This window comes from Sminthopsis crassicaudata, chromosome 1, assembly GCF_048593235.1.
Source record: "Sminthopsis crassicaudata isolate SCR6 chromosome 1, ASM4859323v1, whole genome shotgun sequence".
NCBI classification, from domain to species: Eukaryota; Metazoa; Chordata; class Mammalia; order Dasyuromorphia; family Dasyuridae; genus Sminthopsis; species Sminthopsis crassicaudata.
The window spans coordinates 681,060,796-681,079,132 of record NC_133617.1 but is presented as its reverse complement, the minus strand read 5'-3'; the positions used below and the strand labels follow the sequence as shown (position 1 = coordinate 681,079,132).

At 32.7% G+C, this 18,337-nt stretch overlaps 1 protein-coding gene across 1 annotated transcript in view; it reads right to left on the bottom strand.

Annotated features, from left to right (window-relative positions):
• The window catches only part of ABCA13 (ATP binding cassette subfamily A member 13), a 523,487-nt gene that overhangs the window by 135,640 nt on the left and 369,510 nt on the right, over window positions 1-18,337 (bottom strand). Inside the window, 4 exon segments of the mRNA XM_074283590.1 lie at window positions 1,726-1,882; window positions 8,467-8,582; window positions 10,767-10,944; window positions 14,155-14,209. Of these exon segments, the coding sequence (XP_074139691.1) occupies window positions 1,726-1,882; window positions 8,467-8,582; window positions 10,767-10,944; window positions 14,155-14,209 (506 nt within the window).

The following is an 18,337-nucleotide window of genomic DNA, read 5'->3' as shown; positions in this document are numbered from 1 at the left end:
GTTTCTTATGCATGCTTTATGGGATCCTGGGAAAATAATTCAAACTATCAGTGATACAGATCATGGATTAAACGTGCAGCTTTCAGACCTTAAAGTGAACAACATTCTCAAGTTAAGCCTGAACCAGATTCAAATGTAATAGGGAAATATTTAGTTAAATAAATGAAAATACAATAAAGCAGAAATAATACCACACATTAAAATTTTTGATGTGTATTTGACAGAAATCCTTATGTATGGATTAGTGCCCTGTTTTCATTTGAATGCACAAGAAAGCAGCAAAGGAATGGTGATGATGACAGCTTGTATCTACAGAGAGATTTAAAGTTTTCAAAATGCTTTACAGATAGGCTCATTTTATCCTCACAACAAATTCTGAGAGGAATGTGTCATTATTACTCCACCACCACCCCGTCCATTTTACTGATGGGGAACTTGAGGCTAAGAAAGGTTTACTCACTTGCCCCAGTGTCACATAGCTACGAAATGTCTAAGGCAAGATTTGAATCTGGTCTCCTTATTTACACATTCAATCCCTATCTACTGTGCCACCTAGCTACTACTAGACAATTCAAGATTATAAATTGCAGAAAATGTGACAATTCATACTAGTAGAAAGAACTTTCTCAGCTTTGAGTTCACTACTCCTATCAAATCCCAGTTGCAGTTCCTTTTTTACAGATGGAAAAACTAAAGCCCAGAAATCAGATGTGAATTTTTTTCTTAGATCACTAGTAAAAGAGGAAGTGAAGTCCCAAACCCAAGTTTTCTAATTCCAGATTCAATAATTTTTACACAAATTTATCTTCTAAAAAGCCAAAGGATTCACAAGAATTGAACAAATAAAGCTAAATCAAGCAAGAGAAAAGATGTAAAGCTTCCACCTCAAAGGAAAAAAAAAATGCTCATACATCAGCATGTTTTAGTGTTTTCTCCTAAGTAATTTTTTTCCCCTCTAATCCTGGTGAGAATCAATGTGGAGAGAGCCTAGTCTAGAGGCCTAAGCATGATGATAAATGAAAGGAGCTGGTTAAGGGCAGTGAACAAAGTTCATTCTTTACCAGAGGAAACTTCCCAGCGGCTAGCAGCCTAAGGTGGCCACTAACAAAGAAATTTTATTTTATGCATCTCTTCAAAAACGATACCACAAAGCCCTTGATAAGAGCATGAGGGAAGTATTAAATATATCTCAAAAAATTCTATAAAGTTATAAAATCTGGGCCCCTGGAACGCCTGGGGCTTTTGGGAAGGTATTGTCCAAATGCATCATGCTGTTAGAGCATCTGCATTCGAGGTGATTCTATCTCTCTCTTTATATATTTTCTTAATATTCCAAAGAATTTTATGGCAGCTTGATTCTCTGTTTTTCTTCATCTAACAAAGGAAGAATCAGGCATGTCTCCATGAAAATTTCTCAGGTATAAGTATAAACAGGTGGAAAGGTGAGAATGCTAACCACAATTATATGGATTCAAGTCCTGTTTCTTATGCACGTCTTATGGGATCCTAGGAAAATAATTCAAACTGTCAGTGATCCAGACCATGGATAAAACATGAAGCCTTCAGACCTTTTCTCCTAAGTAAAATCTAAGTAAAAAAATATTTTCCAAAAGGAAACAATGCACATTTCTAGTTTCTGTAGTTTCAGAGTCACCATTCAATTAACATTTACTTTGGAAATTAATCTGATCTTTACCAACCCATGGGAAAAGTGGGTTCACTAACCTGTGCTTTGGAGATGACAGCAAGTAATCTCGGCATTATTGTCATTAGCATGGTGCAAAGACCAAAGATAAAGTTTAAAGAGATGTAAGAGATGAAAGCCACATCAGAACTGGAAAAGATTCGGGAGAGAAGATACATCCATGGTAGAGTTGCATAACTACAAAAGAAAATGGACAAGAATATAATTATTTAACAATTATTACTGTTCTATTATGAAATTTTTATAACTAACCTATATATAAATTATATCTATGGTTCCAGTGATGTAGGAAATTCTCAGATTGTGAATTATTTCATACACAGCTTTATCAGAGACTTACATTTTAGTGGGGCAAAGAAAGATTAAGTGACATGGTCATTAAGAGACAATATATATCAGAGGCAGGACTGGAAGCAGGTCTTCTTGACATTAAAGTCACCTATTATTATAAAGTTGTCTCTATATTATTTATCAACATATAAATGTACATATATAAAATATTGTTCACATAACAGAATATTTTATAAACTTCATAAAATAGTTAATTTATAAGTTGTATAAATGACTATTCTTTTTATCAAATAAAAGAGAAATCCATCTCTAGCATTACCCACAGGTCCCTGAAATCCAAATTTATATACAGGATAACAGCAATGAAGGTTTAAAAAATGCATATTGAAATCTAGTCATGCTATTCTCTAAAAAAATTTCCCTATCAAGAACTAGGAAGGTGCTTAATAAGTCCTTAATATAAACAGGTTTTAAAATAATAACAATAACTTCTTGAATGAGCCAGGAATCTGGAATCCTGGTTTTACATGGCTTTTCCATTCTTTTTTTTTTTTTTGGGGGGGGGGGATATTTCAGGACTATTTCAGCCAGTTACAGGGTGCTTACTTAGAACTATTCTCCTTCAGAATTCCACCTAAGGAATCAGTGACTTTAACTTTGAAAGCATTACAATTTCCTAAGAGTTCCAGATAGCAGTTCTCCCTTTTCCTTCTACAGCAAGCCCTCACACCTACCCACCCACTTATGCACAAGATAATAGTACTCTTAGGATAAGCTTGTCATTTTTATCGTTGAGTGATTTATTGCTTTAGCCTGCACAATCTCAGTGTGGTTTAAATGACTGAGGTTTTCCTAATGTTTTGTCCATCCCTGAAAATGATGATAGTACAACATGAAGCAAATGATCACAAATCCTTAAGAGCTGCCAAGGATAGAGACTTCTTAGTGTATTCCCTGTATTCTTAAAACATCTATTATGTTCTAAATTCATTCATCAGTCATACTGTGGCATTCATACATTTCAAAAAATAACAAGCAAAAAATGTCACAGATGAAGTTGTATGGATTTTTGTAAATGACATATAATGTCCATCAGCTTCATAATTGAAGTTGCTTACTTATAATGCAGTCATAGAGAACAGATAATGTATTCAACAGAAAATCTTCAAACTCCTATACACAAAAAAGAAATCACATTAGGAAACAAGATAAAGATGTTCACTCACTTATAATACCTATATCAGGACTTTTAGATAAATAGGAATATAAACACTACTCTCTGAAATGGAAGCATATATTCATAATGACATTTCTAGAAGTATAAAAGTATAAATTGAATCCAAGCATTTACTGAAACACAGGTGTGGATTGAATTACTCTATGGTTCAAAATTCATTGACTTCCTTCTGCTACTAGGATAAAATACAAACTCCTCTATTTGGCATTAAACTGTTTTATAGCACAGATGTCAAGCACGTGGCTGCAGGCTGCTCCCTTCATAAATCAGATTAAAATGTAATTAGGAAATATTTAACAAAATAAATAACAATACACAAGATTACAGATAGTTTTAATGTATTTTCTTAGTCAATATGGAATCCACAGGAATCCTTATGTATGGGCTATCCTCAATTCTATTTGAGTTTGACACCACTACTTCCCAACCTGGGTCCACTTAACTTTGTTATACACTACTCCAATTCATACATTCTGTCTTGCAGCTAAAACTGGCTTAGAGAGATAGCTAGATAGTACTGTAGATAGAATATTGGTTCTGAAGTCAGAAGGACATGAGTTCAAATCTAGCCTCAGAAACAACATTTACTAGCTGTGTAATCTTGAGCAAGTCATTTAATCCTAATTTCCTCTCCAAAAAAGAAAATATGCTAGGTGATTTTAACACACAATAATCTATACCTCCTCTCTATATACATAGTCTGTCCACCACATCTGGAATGTGTTCCTCCATTGTTTTTCCTTAGGACACCTCCAGATTTAGCTCATCATCTTCCAAAGATTTTCTTGCTTCCCTCCCCTTGTTATTACCCTTACCAATATATATATATATATATATATATATATATATATATATATATATATATATATATATATATATATATATATATATATATATATATGTATGTGTATGTATATGTATGTATATGTATATGTATATATATATGTATGTGTATGTATATGTATGTATATGTATATGTATATATATATATAATATCTACCTTGTGCATAATTGTGTTTCATGTATATGTATGTGATCCAATAGAACAAGAATTGCTTCATTTATACTTTGAATCCTCAGCATTCTTGCATAGCAACTGATATATAGCATATGATCAATGATTAACTGACTAGAAAACATGCAGAATTTTCTAACTACTATATTAAAACTGAAAATATTTGGAAGGTCAAGAATTTCACTTATTCCATAAACAAACTTAAAAAAATAATTTCTACATTGACAAAGTAACTAGACTAGGCACTAACAACAAAAAGAAATGGGTTTTGTTCTGAAGGAATTTATAATACTTTTGTTTATGTAAAAATTTTATTTTAAAGATCATATAACCCTGGAATACCCTTAAACAGATTCATGCAGTCAAATATCTACAGTGTTCTCAACATGGCACCCATAACCATCCCCTTCTCTCTTTTTGAGAGAGCCCCTCTGAGCCCCAACTTGCCCTTGAGATGATAAAGATTTTTAGCTAAGGACCATCCTTAATTGGACAGTAAGAAAGTTGCACATTCTTTGAACCAGGAAGTATTATAAACATTGCAATTATATGATGACAACCAATTCCCTAATTCCAAAGAACTGCAAACTCCTCTAGTTGACTTTCTGGGCATAGTAGAGATACCCAGGCAGCTCTTCACTGAAAAGGATTCTGCTTTGTCCAATCAGCTTCTACAAAAGCAAAACCTCTTCTCCAGAAAGCACAGTTCGTGATAGAACATGCAAAACTTGTCTTTTCTCTTTTTCTCCTTCTGAAATCACAGAGGACAAGTAGAGGTCAATCTTTAAGAATCATTCTTTAAAGTTTCTCCTCCTAAGGTTAGATGGAAGGATAGAGCTATAAACTACATAGCTCTAAATATAGCAGCAGACTTCAGCTCTCCTCTAGTCAGCAAAGGAACTGAAATGCTCCCTCAGCCAAAACACCCTTTCTCCAGTCAATCATCAAAGTGCCTTGTCCTCTTCCAGTCAACATGCTCCCAACAAGGCAATTGAAGAACCACTGGTGCAGCTAGCAGTTTCTCTATTGAAGACTAATAACCTTCAATATCTTCTGCCTCTCTGATTGACTCATTAGCTCAGCTTCTTTCCTTATGTCTTTTTATATTCTTCTCCAGCTATTTTCTCTTTTTTTGTCTTCCCTCACCCTATATGTTCCAACATCTCAAATCAGATCCTTCATCTCTGCTTTATGAAATAAAACTCATGAAATAGATTTTCAGTTGTATAGCACCAATCCTTGTAACATCTTCCCACAGTCCTCAAAAGCAACTTCATTTATAATTTCACCATTATAAACTCTAAAAATAGATTATGTAAATGACCAGATAAATCACATTACCCTGAAGATATCACTATGCCAGTTGTTACACTGACTTCAAAATGTCTTCTAGTATATTCATCTGAGGAACAGTTCTTCGGACTTCAGAATAATTTGTCTCTCCTCAGTACTATATTGCTTTACTAATTGATTTTATTAATCTTCCATACATAAATGTTATTTTTCTTCCCCTTTAACAACCAAAATATTTACAAACAAAGAGGTGGGGGGGAGGGAGGCAGTACTTTATATAAATAATAAGTGGAAAGACATTTAACTGTACAGAGGGCTTGGATTCAAATTTCATGTGATTTTCACTATCTGTGTGACCTTTCTATTTGCTTATTTATTTGTTTTCATTTATTTATCTTTTTCTTTGTTCATTCATTTATTTATTTGTTTGTTTATATTTTCTGGTCTCTATGTCTTCATCTGTAAAATGAATGGATAGGTTGAACTAGATGGCCTCCAAAGTTCCTTCCAGCTATACATATTTTACTTTTTTATTTGTGAAATATGTTATGATTATATTTTCCTCTAGCAATAAATTGATAAAGAGAATCTTGGAGTTAGAAGGAATCTCATAAAACATCGTCCCCTAGCTCCCTCTGAATGTGGAAATTCTCCCTTTTAGATTCCTTGTTAGTAGTCCACCAGCCCTTATTTGAATCTTTGCAATGACAAAGATCTCATTAATTTGTGCATCAACCTCTTCAATTACAAAGTAGCTTGAGCTGCAAGAAAGTTGTTGGTTTGGGGATTTGTTTTGTTTTGTTTTGTTTTTAGTAAGCCAAAATAAGATTCACTGTAGCTTTGAATAATTGGCTTCATTTTATTTTTGATAATATTGGAATATATTTTTCTCCTTTTGCACATAAGATTTTTGAAAGTACCTAGATTTCCCCAAAGATATTTCAATAGTTTATTATATAATATGATAATTTAGAATCCTTACCAATTATTTATGATGTGATGTCTCATTCTCTGCCCCACCCAGCTTAAATATAGTATCAGACCAGAATGAGCACAAATATAATATGAAATTGAGAGTACCCCCTGTATGCAGCATAAATGACATAATACAGGCAAGAGATCTGAAATACCAGCTCAACAACCTATGTAATCACCATGTGTAATTCTGAAATTCCTTATGAGTAAGTGAATTTAATAACACTGTTACTACCTTCCTCCGAAAAAGAGCTAATGACAGAAAAATGCAACCAGGTGTCACAATGGATAGAACTTCACCATAGAGTCCAGAAGTTCTAAGTTTAAATCTGCTCCCAGACTCTTCCTAGATGTATAACTCTGGACAAGTCACTTATTTTATTTGCTTCACTTTCCTTATCTGTAAAATGGGGATAAAAATAACATCTATCTCCCAAAGTTATGGTGAGGATCAAGTGAGATAAGAATCATTAGATGTTTAGCCTAGTTCTGGGCCCATAGTAAGATATTTTAAATATATATTTTTATTTAAAAAATTTAAAAATGAATTTTCTTGATCTGGTTACCACCTGTCCTTTCTAATGATATAATCTGTAGTAGTTTGAAGGTTTCTTTAGTACAACTCTATCATCATACACATGTGGAAACTATAGCTTAGAAAGGTTATATTTCTTATATAATGTCACATAGATAGTGAGAAGCAGAGCCAGTATTCAAACCTACCTCCTCTTACTCTAGACATAATATTCCTTTTACTACACTGAACTTCATTAGGAGTGAAATTAGACTAGAGAGACTAAAGTCTTTTCTGATAATTTGTATAGCTGTTGATTTACTAATACATATATATATATGTATATAGAATGTATATATGTTAGATATTAATTTATTTAAGATCTTATACTCTAGAGAAAATATATATCTCACAATTAAAGATAAAATTCTGGCTAATGCCTACAATATAATTATTTATATCTGACTATAGATGGATGATAGGTAGATTCATGATGGATAGATAAATAGATCGTCTTCTTGATCTATATCTTGACACACATAAATTCAATTCCCTTACATGTCATAGCATTACCTCCCTAATGTCATGGTTCTGTTTGATAATGAAAGACAAACACAATGGCAACAATAAAAACAACAGATAGATAGATGATAGATATACACACATACACGCACATGTCTGTTACATATCTGCATATATACATATGTGGGTATGTATGTGCACCTACACATATGTGTATGCACATATAAATTGTGTGATTTGCTTATACATATGTACATACATGTACATACTCTGCATATATATATATATATATATATTTATGTGTGTGTATATACATTTGAATTAGTTCCTATCAACCTATTTTATTTGATGAAGAAAAGATTGGAAATATAAAATATTCAATCCTCTGAGAATCACTAATCTTCCATTAATTACTGGAAAGTAATTGAGGCATCATTAGGTGAGCATGTCCTGTTTGCACTAATTTTTTAAGCAAAAAAAGGCTAGTATTCAGACAAACCCCTACTGGTCACTAATATCATAAGAAGCAAAGTAGGATATTTGCAAGGCATGGAAGTTCATGATGGAAACACCTCCACTGCAATTTCAGTTTTCCTAGTCTGAACACCTAGATTAGTCTCAAAGTGACGATAAGACAGAATCTATTTTATACAGTATAACATTATCAAACAGCTGGAGGGCCTTTCTGAGATCAGGACAACACAGTTCTCATTATGAGTGTATCAATTCTCTCCCTCCACCCACAGAGCATTCATCATCATGCTGGAGCTTGTTTTCTCAATATCTCTTACAGAAGCATAATTGCTGGAAGAGAGAGAAAACCATGCACTCAACTGCAAGTTCAAAGAAATCCTAGGGTTTTTCGTTTGCAAGGAACACACCATAATTCCACAGTGGCATTTCCAATCACATACCCGAAAAAGGCCAGCAGGAGGGCAGTGGCTGCCAAGTTCTCTCGGAAAGTGAAGGCTGTTAGCTGGAAAGCAACAATAACTGCAATACTCAGGCTGACTGAAACCAGGTAAAATAGCTTTAAAGGAAAAAAAAATAGAAAACAGCAAATTAGATGAGTTCTTTATCATTATCTACTTGTCTTTGAGGGGTCCCTTCATCTTGCATTCATAATATTTTCCTTTCAAGATGTTTTATGCATTAAGGTTATCCTCCCAGCTGAATTACAATAATTTTGTATCTTTCCTGACCAAAAACATTTAGTATGTACTGAGTATAATATTTAAGGTATTACATCTTTTAGGAATGCATTATGAACCAAAAAAATTTATTTAAATCATCAATTAATTTAAATAATTACACATTTCTTAAGGAATATGTATTATTTAACTTTTTAAATATTTTGATAAATATCTTTTTTAATATCATATATCACATATGACTAAAGTTATGTTATCAAACTTTACTACACATATGGGTCAATACTATCAGTGAGATGACCAAACACCCTTTTCTCATTTATAAGATAGCACCAATATTAAAAATAGAGAATGCATTTTGATAATGAAGACTTTTCATAGCACTCAGTATTTTTTATATATGCTCAATCTCTTAGAAATGAAAAAAACCCCAGCATATCCAGCAATTTTTAAAATCATCATTTCAAATGTTGAAAACATTCATCTGGAAGTTTTTTCTGTACTGACTGATTAAGTAAATGGAAGCTAAAATTTTGTACATATTTACTTAGTTGCAATGAAACCAAAGGTCAAATTGAAGAAGTTATTATCACAGTTCTAATAATTTTATACATGCTTTAAAAGCAAATAAAATTTTTCATCTGATCTCACTTTAATTATTCATTCCATGGTTACTATGAAAGCTCTATTGTAAAATAAAATAATTTTCCTGGTTCTAAAACACTTCAGAACTAAAAAGAGAACTTAAAGATCATCTAGTGCAATGCTTTCCTTCATTTTATAAGAGAGAATATTGAGTCTAGGGATGATAATTAAATTGCCATGGGGCTTCTTAATGCTCAGATTTTCAGCTAATAATAATAATAATGTAATAAGAGCAGAATTAGATTTTGAACCCACGATTGGCTCATTCTACTTCCAAATGTTCTTTCCTACTATGAGAAAAACAACACTTTATTACTATCTGTTTTAAAATGACAATGTTTCTTATCTGGCTGTAATTACCAATAGCTGTTTTCCTCATAAAGAATGACTCTGCTGCAAAACTCAGAAACTTTTAGGCACAGAATACAAATCTTTCTTCTGAGAGAAGAGTGGAAGGTTGGAAAGGACTGAGGCAATTTGAAAGTAAGCCTAGACATGTTTGACAAGCAAAGCCTCATTTATTTCCCCAAATGGCACAGATGCTTGCAAAGATTCTTTTGATTGGATTAGTATGATAAATGTTTAACAACTGGCTCTCTCAGAAGAAAAAAAAAAATTCATGTGTAGCATGCCTTTAAGTTTAGCATGCATTACTAACATTTTCACCATCATTTTCTTCATTCTAAACAAAGCATAAAACAATAAACCAAGCCCTAAATTGGCAACATCTTCTCATTTCTAAGGTATAGCTATTAATCTGGAAAAACTTTAAAATCATCTCTGCTGAATCTGCATAGGTGATTGTCATCATACCCTCTGGTAAAAAGGAAGTAGAAAATACATAGTCTTTGCAATTTGCTTTCAATTTAAGAGTTAAATTAGAAAATGGGGGCAAAATACATCTTCACTCCAGTTTATAGACAAAGAAAAAGAGACTTAGAATGATGAAATTACAACCCAGGTCACATGGTTTCTAAGTGATAGATGCAAATCCAGGTCTCTTCATTCTTAGTCCAGAGATTTAAAGAGCCATCAGTAAAATTGGAGAAGACAAATGCTGCCCATGGAACCATATGTAGTCAGCTGTAAGATCCTTCTAAAGTGGAGTTAATTTTAGCTGAAAATCTGAACTGTAAGAAGCCCCATTTCCAAATTCCTGGTGATAGAAAGTGAGAGTCATCAGTTTCTTCCTCTATCAAATGAAGGAGTTGGAATAAAAAATATCTATAGTCTGTTCCAACTCTAAATCCTATGAGTCCTTTGGAAACCTACCTATTTATCTGTCAGATACTGAAATAAAACTGTAAATACTCTCCATGAAATTGCACCTTATTTTCTAAATTGTTCTGAGGTTATCGAATCTCCCAACCCACTTAGCCAGCTAGCCCATATCCACAAATCCTATTTCAGTAACATACCATATCATAAATGAAATTAGTAAACCAATAGGTCCTATAGCCAAGTCCACTGATGTGCTGCAACCTCTTTGCTCCACATACTCTGTCTTTTACTACAGAACTGCCAATCGATGCGGTGAGGATTGAGAAACCCAGCATGATGCAAAGTGCAACTCCACACTGGCGGACACTCTCCAGTCTACAACCAAGGTAAAACAATCAGAGCTACATTTGATAAAATACAGACTTCTTTATGTCATGTCTTTTTACTCATTCGTTCCTCATTTCTTTGAAAGTTAAAGTTAAAGTAGAACTACCATTGAAAGTGAAGTGAAAATAAGCTTAAGGAAGAATTACTTAATATTAAATCTAGTAACAAATGGAATAGAAATGATTATGATTAATATATATATAATATTGAGATGGTTTGTGAAGTTTCTTCTAACTCTTAGTTTCTGGGATTTTTATCTGTCCTCAAGCAGCATTGTATACCATTACCTGGTACACAATGAAATTTTGTATGATATTCATATGTATGAGTTCAAAAGTATTTTCAGCAATCATTCATTGGTAATACAAGGAAGACATTCCTTAAAATTTAAAAGTTCCTATAACATATACTCAACTGACTTTACTATAAAAGATTCTAGGGCAATAATATTATTGATACCAATATTAATAATTATGGGTAATTAATTGCTAGAAGGGGACCTAAAAGTTTAAGAAAAATTATCAGAACAAATGAAATGCTGTTACTTAGACCTATAATTATATGACTTGCACCTCAAAATGTAAAAACAATCATATTTATTTTTTCTTATATGAGAGAGTGACCACTCAGTTGGGGTCTATGTCAGCTCCTGAGAAAAGGCAAACAGCTAAACAATTGGTTTTCTTCTCTATATTTTCACTTATTCTTGCCTAGAGATAGAGAATTTTTAAAAAATCTGAAAAGGAAGAGATGAAGAGGCTTGGGATAAAGGTCATCACCTTTTCAACATTAAATAATACTATTTAAATTAAAAATATCCTTTAATCTGGAGGTGATAAATAACTATAGTTACTATTGAGAAAGTCCATCTAAGCAAAAGCTTAGAATCAAAGTATTCACCAAGTAGATTGAATAGTTTGCTTGAAATGTCATGTTCCATTGGAGTTAGGCACAATATGGACAAACTTTATTTAGCAATAGAAGCATCGTTTCAATAAAGAATTAGTTTGTTAAAGAAATTTTATGGACCTTTCTTCATATAGGAAGAGAACAGAGAAGTTTACCATGAACTATCCTCAGGATATTTGTTTTTCTAAGTAATGTGCTTTCCTTTTAGGATTCTGGAAGGGTGTATCCATTCTTTCCCAGGAATGCTGAATGTATTGCTGGGAGACTATGACTCAGGTTTACATGAGGACAGTAATATATTTATTATTCTTCTATTTGCTTTAAACAAATACCCTGACATTAAAATCATTCTTGTTTTCAACTTATTAAGTACATGCTTATGTTTTAGATGTAATTACCATCATTGTGAATAGATAGGTCTGTATAATTGAAAATCACATTAGTGGTGCTCAAGAGATAAAATGGTAAGTAGTCTAAGTGTTTTTCTTTACAACACGATTTCTGCTAAGACACAAAGAGGTTTTTTGTTTGTTTGTTTGTTTGTTTGTTTTAGCATTGTAACAGCAGTCCTCCCTTGGGATCCCAGTTCTTCCTGTGTGAGGAAATGCTAGACTGAGCAAGTCAGATGGAAGACTGGATGGGCCATAACAGTTGTGTGTTCTATGTTAGGAATTCCATATATGGATGCCATTTTGTAATCATTTTGCTCTAGTTAAACAAAAAAGTCTCTCAGCATCTCTATGTCATCATTCCTTTTGCATATATGATTATATTATTATATTAGTACATAAGGTACTAATGTACCTTATCTCTCTGCTGGAATATAAGTTCCATGAGGTTGGGGATCATGTTTTACTTAAATTTTGCTTCCCTCAAAGGGACCTGTACGTGCCAAAATGTTTGTGGCAGCCCTTTTTGTAGAGGCTAGAAACTGGAAAATGAATGGATGCCCAGCAATTGGAGAATGGCTGAATAAATTATGGTATATGAAAGTAATGAGATATTATTGTTCTGTAAGAAACGATCAGCAGGATGAATACAGAGAGGCTTGGAGAGACTTACATCAACTGGTGCTGAGTGAAATGAGAACTAGGAGATCATTCATTATACACTTCAACAACAATATTGTATGAGGATGTATTCTGATGGAAGTGGATATCTTCAACATAGAGAAGATCTAATCTAGTTCCAATTGATCAGTGATGGACAGAATCAGCTACATCCAGAAAAGGAACACTGGGAAATGAGTGTAAACTATTAGCATTTTTGGTTTTTCTTCCCAGATTATTTTTACCTTCTGAATCCAATTCTTCCTTTGCAACAACAACAAAATTCGGTTCTGCACATATATATTGTATCTAGGATATGCTATAACATATTTAATATGTTTGGGAATGCCTGCCATCAAGGGAAGGGGGTGGAGGGAAGGAAGGGAAAATTCAGAACAGAAGGGAGTGCAAGGGATAAAGTTGTAAAAAATTACCTATGCATATGTACTGTCAAAAATGTTATAATTATAAAATTTATTTTTAAAAATTAAATTATATAAATAAATAAAAGAGAAATTTTGCCACAGTACAGGGTTCAGGCAAAGTAGGAACTTTATAAATGTTTGATAAATGAAAGAATGAATACATGAACATATGTAACCTTCTTCCCATTCTGATTAGTAATAATCTACTATATCAAGCCTGTTCTCAATACTTGACTATGTTTCATATCATCTTTCTGCCATGTCATCATGCTAGATACAATATTGTACTCTTCCAATTGGACATCCAGATTCTCCCTGGGATCATGCTCTCCTGGATGGTGAATATTTACTTAATCTCACAGTAACAAGCTTGCTGTCATCTTCCTGACATATAGCTAAGAACATAGCTTCCATCCATTCATTGTCCATTATCTTCCCTAGTCAGTTTCCTTCTTATTAGTAATGTTACAAATGTAAAAGTCAACATTAAAATATATTGAAGAACAAAATGGCAATAATAAGGATATTCTTTTTGTCATGAGTTTTTTTTTTAACCAGTTAGAGAGAAAGACAAATCTATATATCTCATCCAAAGTAATCTCCATATTATAAAATAAATGAGAAAGATACAAAATTTTTATTTATTGATCTTTAAAGAGTATATATTTCTTAATTTCAAAAATAAGCTATTTGGAAGTAAAGGAAAAAGTCAGAGAAACTTGTTGTTTATTCTCAACAAAAAGATTTGAAGTCAAAAAGCTACTCCTAAATTCCATCTAGTTATGATTTCATTCTACAATGGTATGCCAACTTACATTTTATCTTCATTTAGTAAGGTCCCTCCATATGGGTGGCTGTATAGTGTTATTCCTATAAAAGAAATAATAAAATGTAAGTATCATTGCTGTTATGTGGAATATATATTATTATATTTTATATGAGATTATTTGTGACAGAAGAGGCAAACCAATATAGATTTAATATCTCTACTCCTTCCCATTCCCAAAATGTGATTCTTAACTGTTTTCTCATAAATTCTCCATATAAAATATGCCCAACATGAATGAAGCCTTCCTGTTATTTCTTAATGTCCAAGGGTTATCAGAGTAAAACTATGATTGTTCATAAGTCATTAGGAAATTACTAATTCTCCATAAAATCAAAATAGGGAAATAGCTATAATCAAATGACATCCAAATTTGCATCAATTTCTCAGGATATAAATTGTGTTTTAAAATCCAATAGAAGAAAACTATTGGATATTGGCAATATTTTGATATAGGCTAACTTTGTCTTGATAACAATAGCATCCTTTTCAAGTTCACCAGGAGCTGATAAATTAATCATCCTTGAGGTATTAAATGGATGATAAATTGCTTAAGGTGTTACCCTCCCAAGGATATTTGCAAATTAAGTTTGGAGCCAAAAATGATTTAGCACCAAAAAAAAAAAAATAGACTATAACCCTCAGGGTAGAAATTTAGACAATTTGACAGACTATTGGAGACTTAATAGGGGATAAAGGAAGGCTCACACAAATTACATGTGTATTCTATTGTCATATTCACCCTCGTATAAAAAAGTTACTAAGTGAAAAAAAAAAAAAGAAAGAGAATTTGACACAATTGGGAAAAAAAATTGATCCACTCAAAGATCATGAAAATACAAAGTTAAGGGTAAGGGTAAGAAAAAAAAAAAAAACTCAGAAAGACATATATTTCCCAATAAACAAATTTCCTTTCGAAAAAACACATCTAAAAAGAGAGATCTATAACATCTTCTACTTCTTAAGAGTATTCCAGTCAAATGCATGGATGTCTTCAATACCCTTTGGAGTATGTATAGATATGCACTGCCTATTCCCCAAATATTGCATTTAAAAAATGAGCTTCTGAATTACCATGGATGATAATAAAAAAAAAAGATGATGATGATGATGATGATGATGTTGATGATGATGACAATGATGATTAGTATGATGATAGCTGACATTTATATAGAATATTAATCTTTGTAAAATACTTTATATATCTTACCAAAGATGATCTTCAACAAATGTTGTGAGTTAAATGATATTATTACTCACATATTATATAATGTGAGTCATTTGAAAGATTCTGAAGCTGAGAATAGCAAAGCTAATATCTACAACAAAATTTGAAGTCTGATTTCATAACTCTAAATCTAACACTATCCCCTAAATCATCTATACATTCTAATCTCCAGGTTATTTTTGACCCCGAGAAGCTGATAACATAAGCTACTCTACCAGAGTGGGGTGAGGGAGCAGCTTCTAGCTAAAGGTCTCTTGAGACATAGCTAGCTATCAAGAATAGAAGTGACTTCATTTGAGGATGGAGGAAGAAAGGGCCTTCTCTACTTTAATATAATGGTGGGTCAGTGGTACTCTTGATGAGAGCTGGGGAGGTTGTCTCTCCTCCCCCAGGATATGAAATTTCAACTTAACTGGCCAGGTATGCTATGCTGAGACTTCTGAATGTCTTGACTGTCTTTTTCTGTTTCCTTTCTTCTAACATCAGCTTTGTGTATATCAAAAGATCTGGAAGGCCAGAGAGTACTCAGAAGAAGCAATAGTGATTAATATACCTATGACAAAATCAACAGCCATAAGAGAAGAGTGGTAACAAGGAAAGAATTTTCATAAAGAAAAAGACCGTTTGAAAAGATATTCTGCTTAGTTTGATGTAATGGTGCTCAGCTAAGGTGAAGTGTAAAACAGTTAATTAATCACCTAACAAAGAAATATTTTTCCCAATAATCTTGAATTGTACTAGTAATCATGTTCCTGGATTCTGTTTTAATCATTATATGATCCTTTATTCTTTGTCATTCCCTTTACTGTAAGAGAATAAACCACCTGTTCTACACCTGATATGTAATATGTTGTTATATACATATTATATACTATACTTCTCCATTTTGGAAGGGGGAACCTTAACCTAGAAACTAGAACCAAAATTGAAACTGGTCCTTAGGTATCCAAGGTGAAGGTAGAATGAAGTGTAGAGAAGTTTAATTTTCCTATTGAGAAGACAGTCAATCTCATACCAATGGACTCAGTTCAAATGACAATAGGAAGTAAAGAACAGGTATTGGTGCAGAAAGTTAGCTTTCTATGGTTTCAGCCAAACACTTGTGTCTAGCTACTAAAGGATCCAGGCTATAATTTAGTGATGGTGCTAAGATTGTAGAATGAGCATTATACTTCAATTTTTAAAAGTCTTACATGTTCCTTTTAGAAAGTCTAAACTCTTTTAGAATAAAAAATTACAGGTTCCCAGGTATTGCTTAAACATGAAGCAAATCAAATTAATGAAACCTCAAAGATACATGATTTTTAAAATGTGATCATATCTACATCCTAATAAAGTGAAATTCCTCTATTAGTGAGTAAATGATCTCTAGAGTAATATTTCTGAAGGGAAAAAATGTCCCCTACAGCTTATGTAGTGATGATGAGCCTTTCCAAATTTTTCTAGGTTGGCCCTCAAACAATACACACACACACACACACACACACACACACACACACACACACACACACACACACACACATTTGTGGAAAAGCAGGGTCCACTGAAGGCTCAGCTCCTAAGAAAGATACTCCCTAAATGCCTCCCTAAGGTGACACCTAACTAGTTCTTTAAGTATGATACCATAAATAGAAAAAATAGGATTTCTATCTGCACAGTACATTCATATCAATGTTTCTTAGTTCTTTTAGTCTATACCCATTCTCCTAAAAGATACCAAAGCAAGATATGAAAAATTCATGAATAAAAAAAAACAACCAGATCTAAAAATTGATATTATTCTGCCCAATATCATAATAAAGACATATAGTATAGTGTTTATATGTATATAGTATTAACTTTCCAAAGATGCTTTGATCATTTTTCTGGTGCATTTAGCTCCAGTTGGTATCATCAAAAATATGCTTTATCATTACTGATATCCATGAGATAATGAGAATAAAGGTTCGCATACCAAAATTTTAATTATTTGTGATCCCACAGCAACTGAAAGCTTCTTTGTAAGAAAGTTAAAGCCATTTAGAAACTCCATAGAGGCACAGAAATAGTGATCTAAAAGAAAAGGCAAGATATGAAGAAGCCCTGTCATGTGAGGTAGGAATTTGGGGCTCCACTCTCCACTCTGCTATTACTTGAATTAAATACTGGAAAAGTCCCTCATCCCTTCTAGGTTTCTACATATTAAAAGAATGAGAATTGTACTAAATAATCTTCAAGCTCTTTTTAATTCAAATCAATAAATATTTTAAGTATATTATTCTCAAGTTACTATGCTAGGTAATAGAGATACAAAAGCCAAATAATAACAGTGAGGAAGAGAAAGAGAAAGATGAGGGGGAAAAGAGGAAGAAAAGGAAAAGGAGGAACAGGATAAGGAGGAGGAAAGGAGAAAGAAAAAGAGAAAACTAGGAACAGCTCCTGCTTTTATGGAGTTTGCATACTGTCATTTGTTCTGGTCACTTTTTAAAGTATGCTTACATAGAAACAATAGTTATTTTTCACTGATAATATTAATTAGTAGTATATATAATGGAGAGAAAGAAAGAAAATATGCAACGAACTGTTTTTGTTTTGTTTTGTTTTTATAATGAGCATATATTTATTTTGAGAAAATGTTCCATAGTGGATAGAAAATTGGCCTCAGATTCAGGAAAACCAAGATTCAAGTTCTTTCTCTAATATATACCGGCTGTGTGATCTTTGAATAAGTGACCTAACCTTTTAATTCCCTAAGTAACTCTCTCAGATTTGAAGTGACAGATAAAGTACCTATGAACCCTGATAAAGGAAGCTCTTCACTGATTGCTCTCTATAACAATGAAAACATAAGTATAGCATACAGGGTACATAACTGTATATATTTGCCTGTGCATAAATTACCTTGTAAACATTGAAGTATTATAAAAATTTTAGCTACTACTTTACAAATTCTAGATAATAAGAA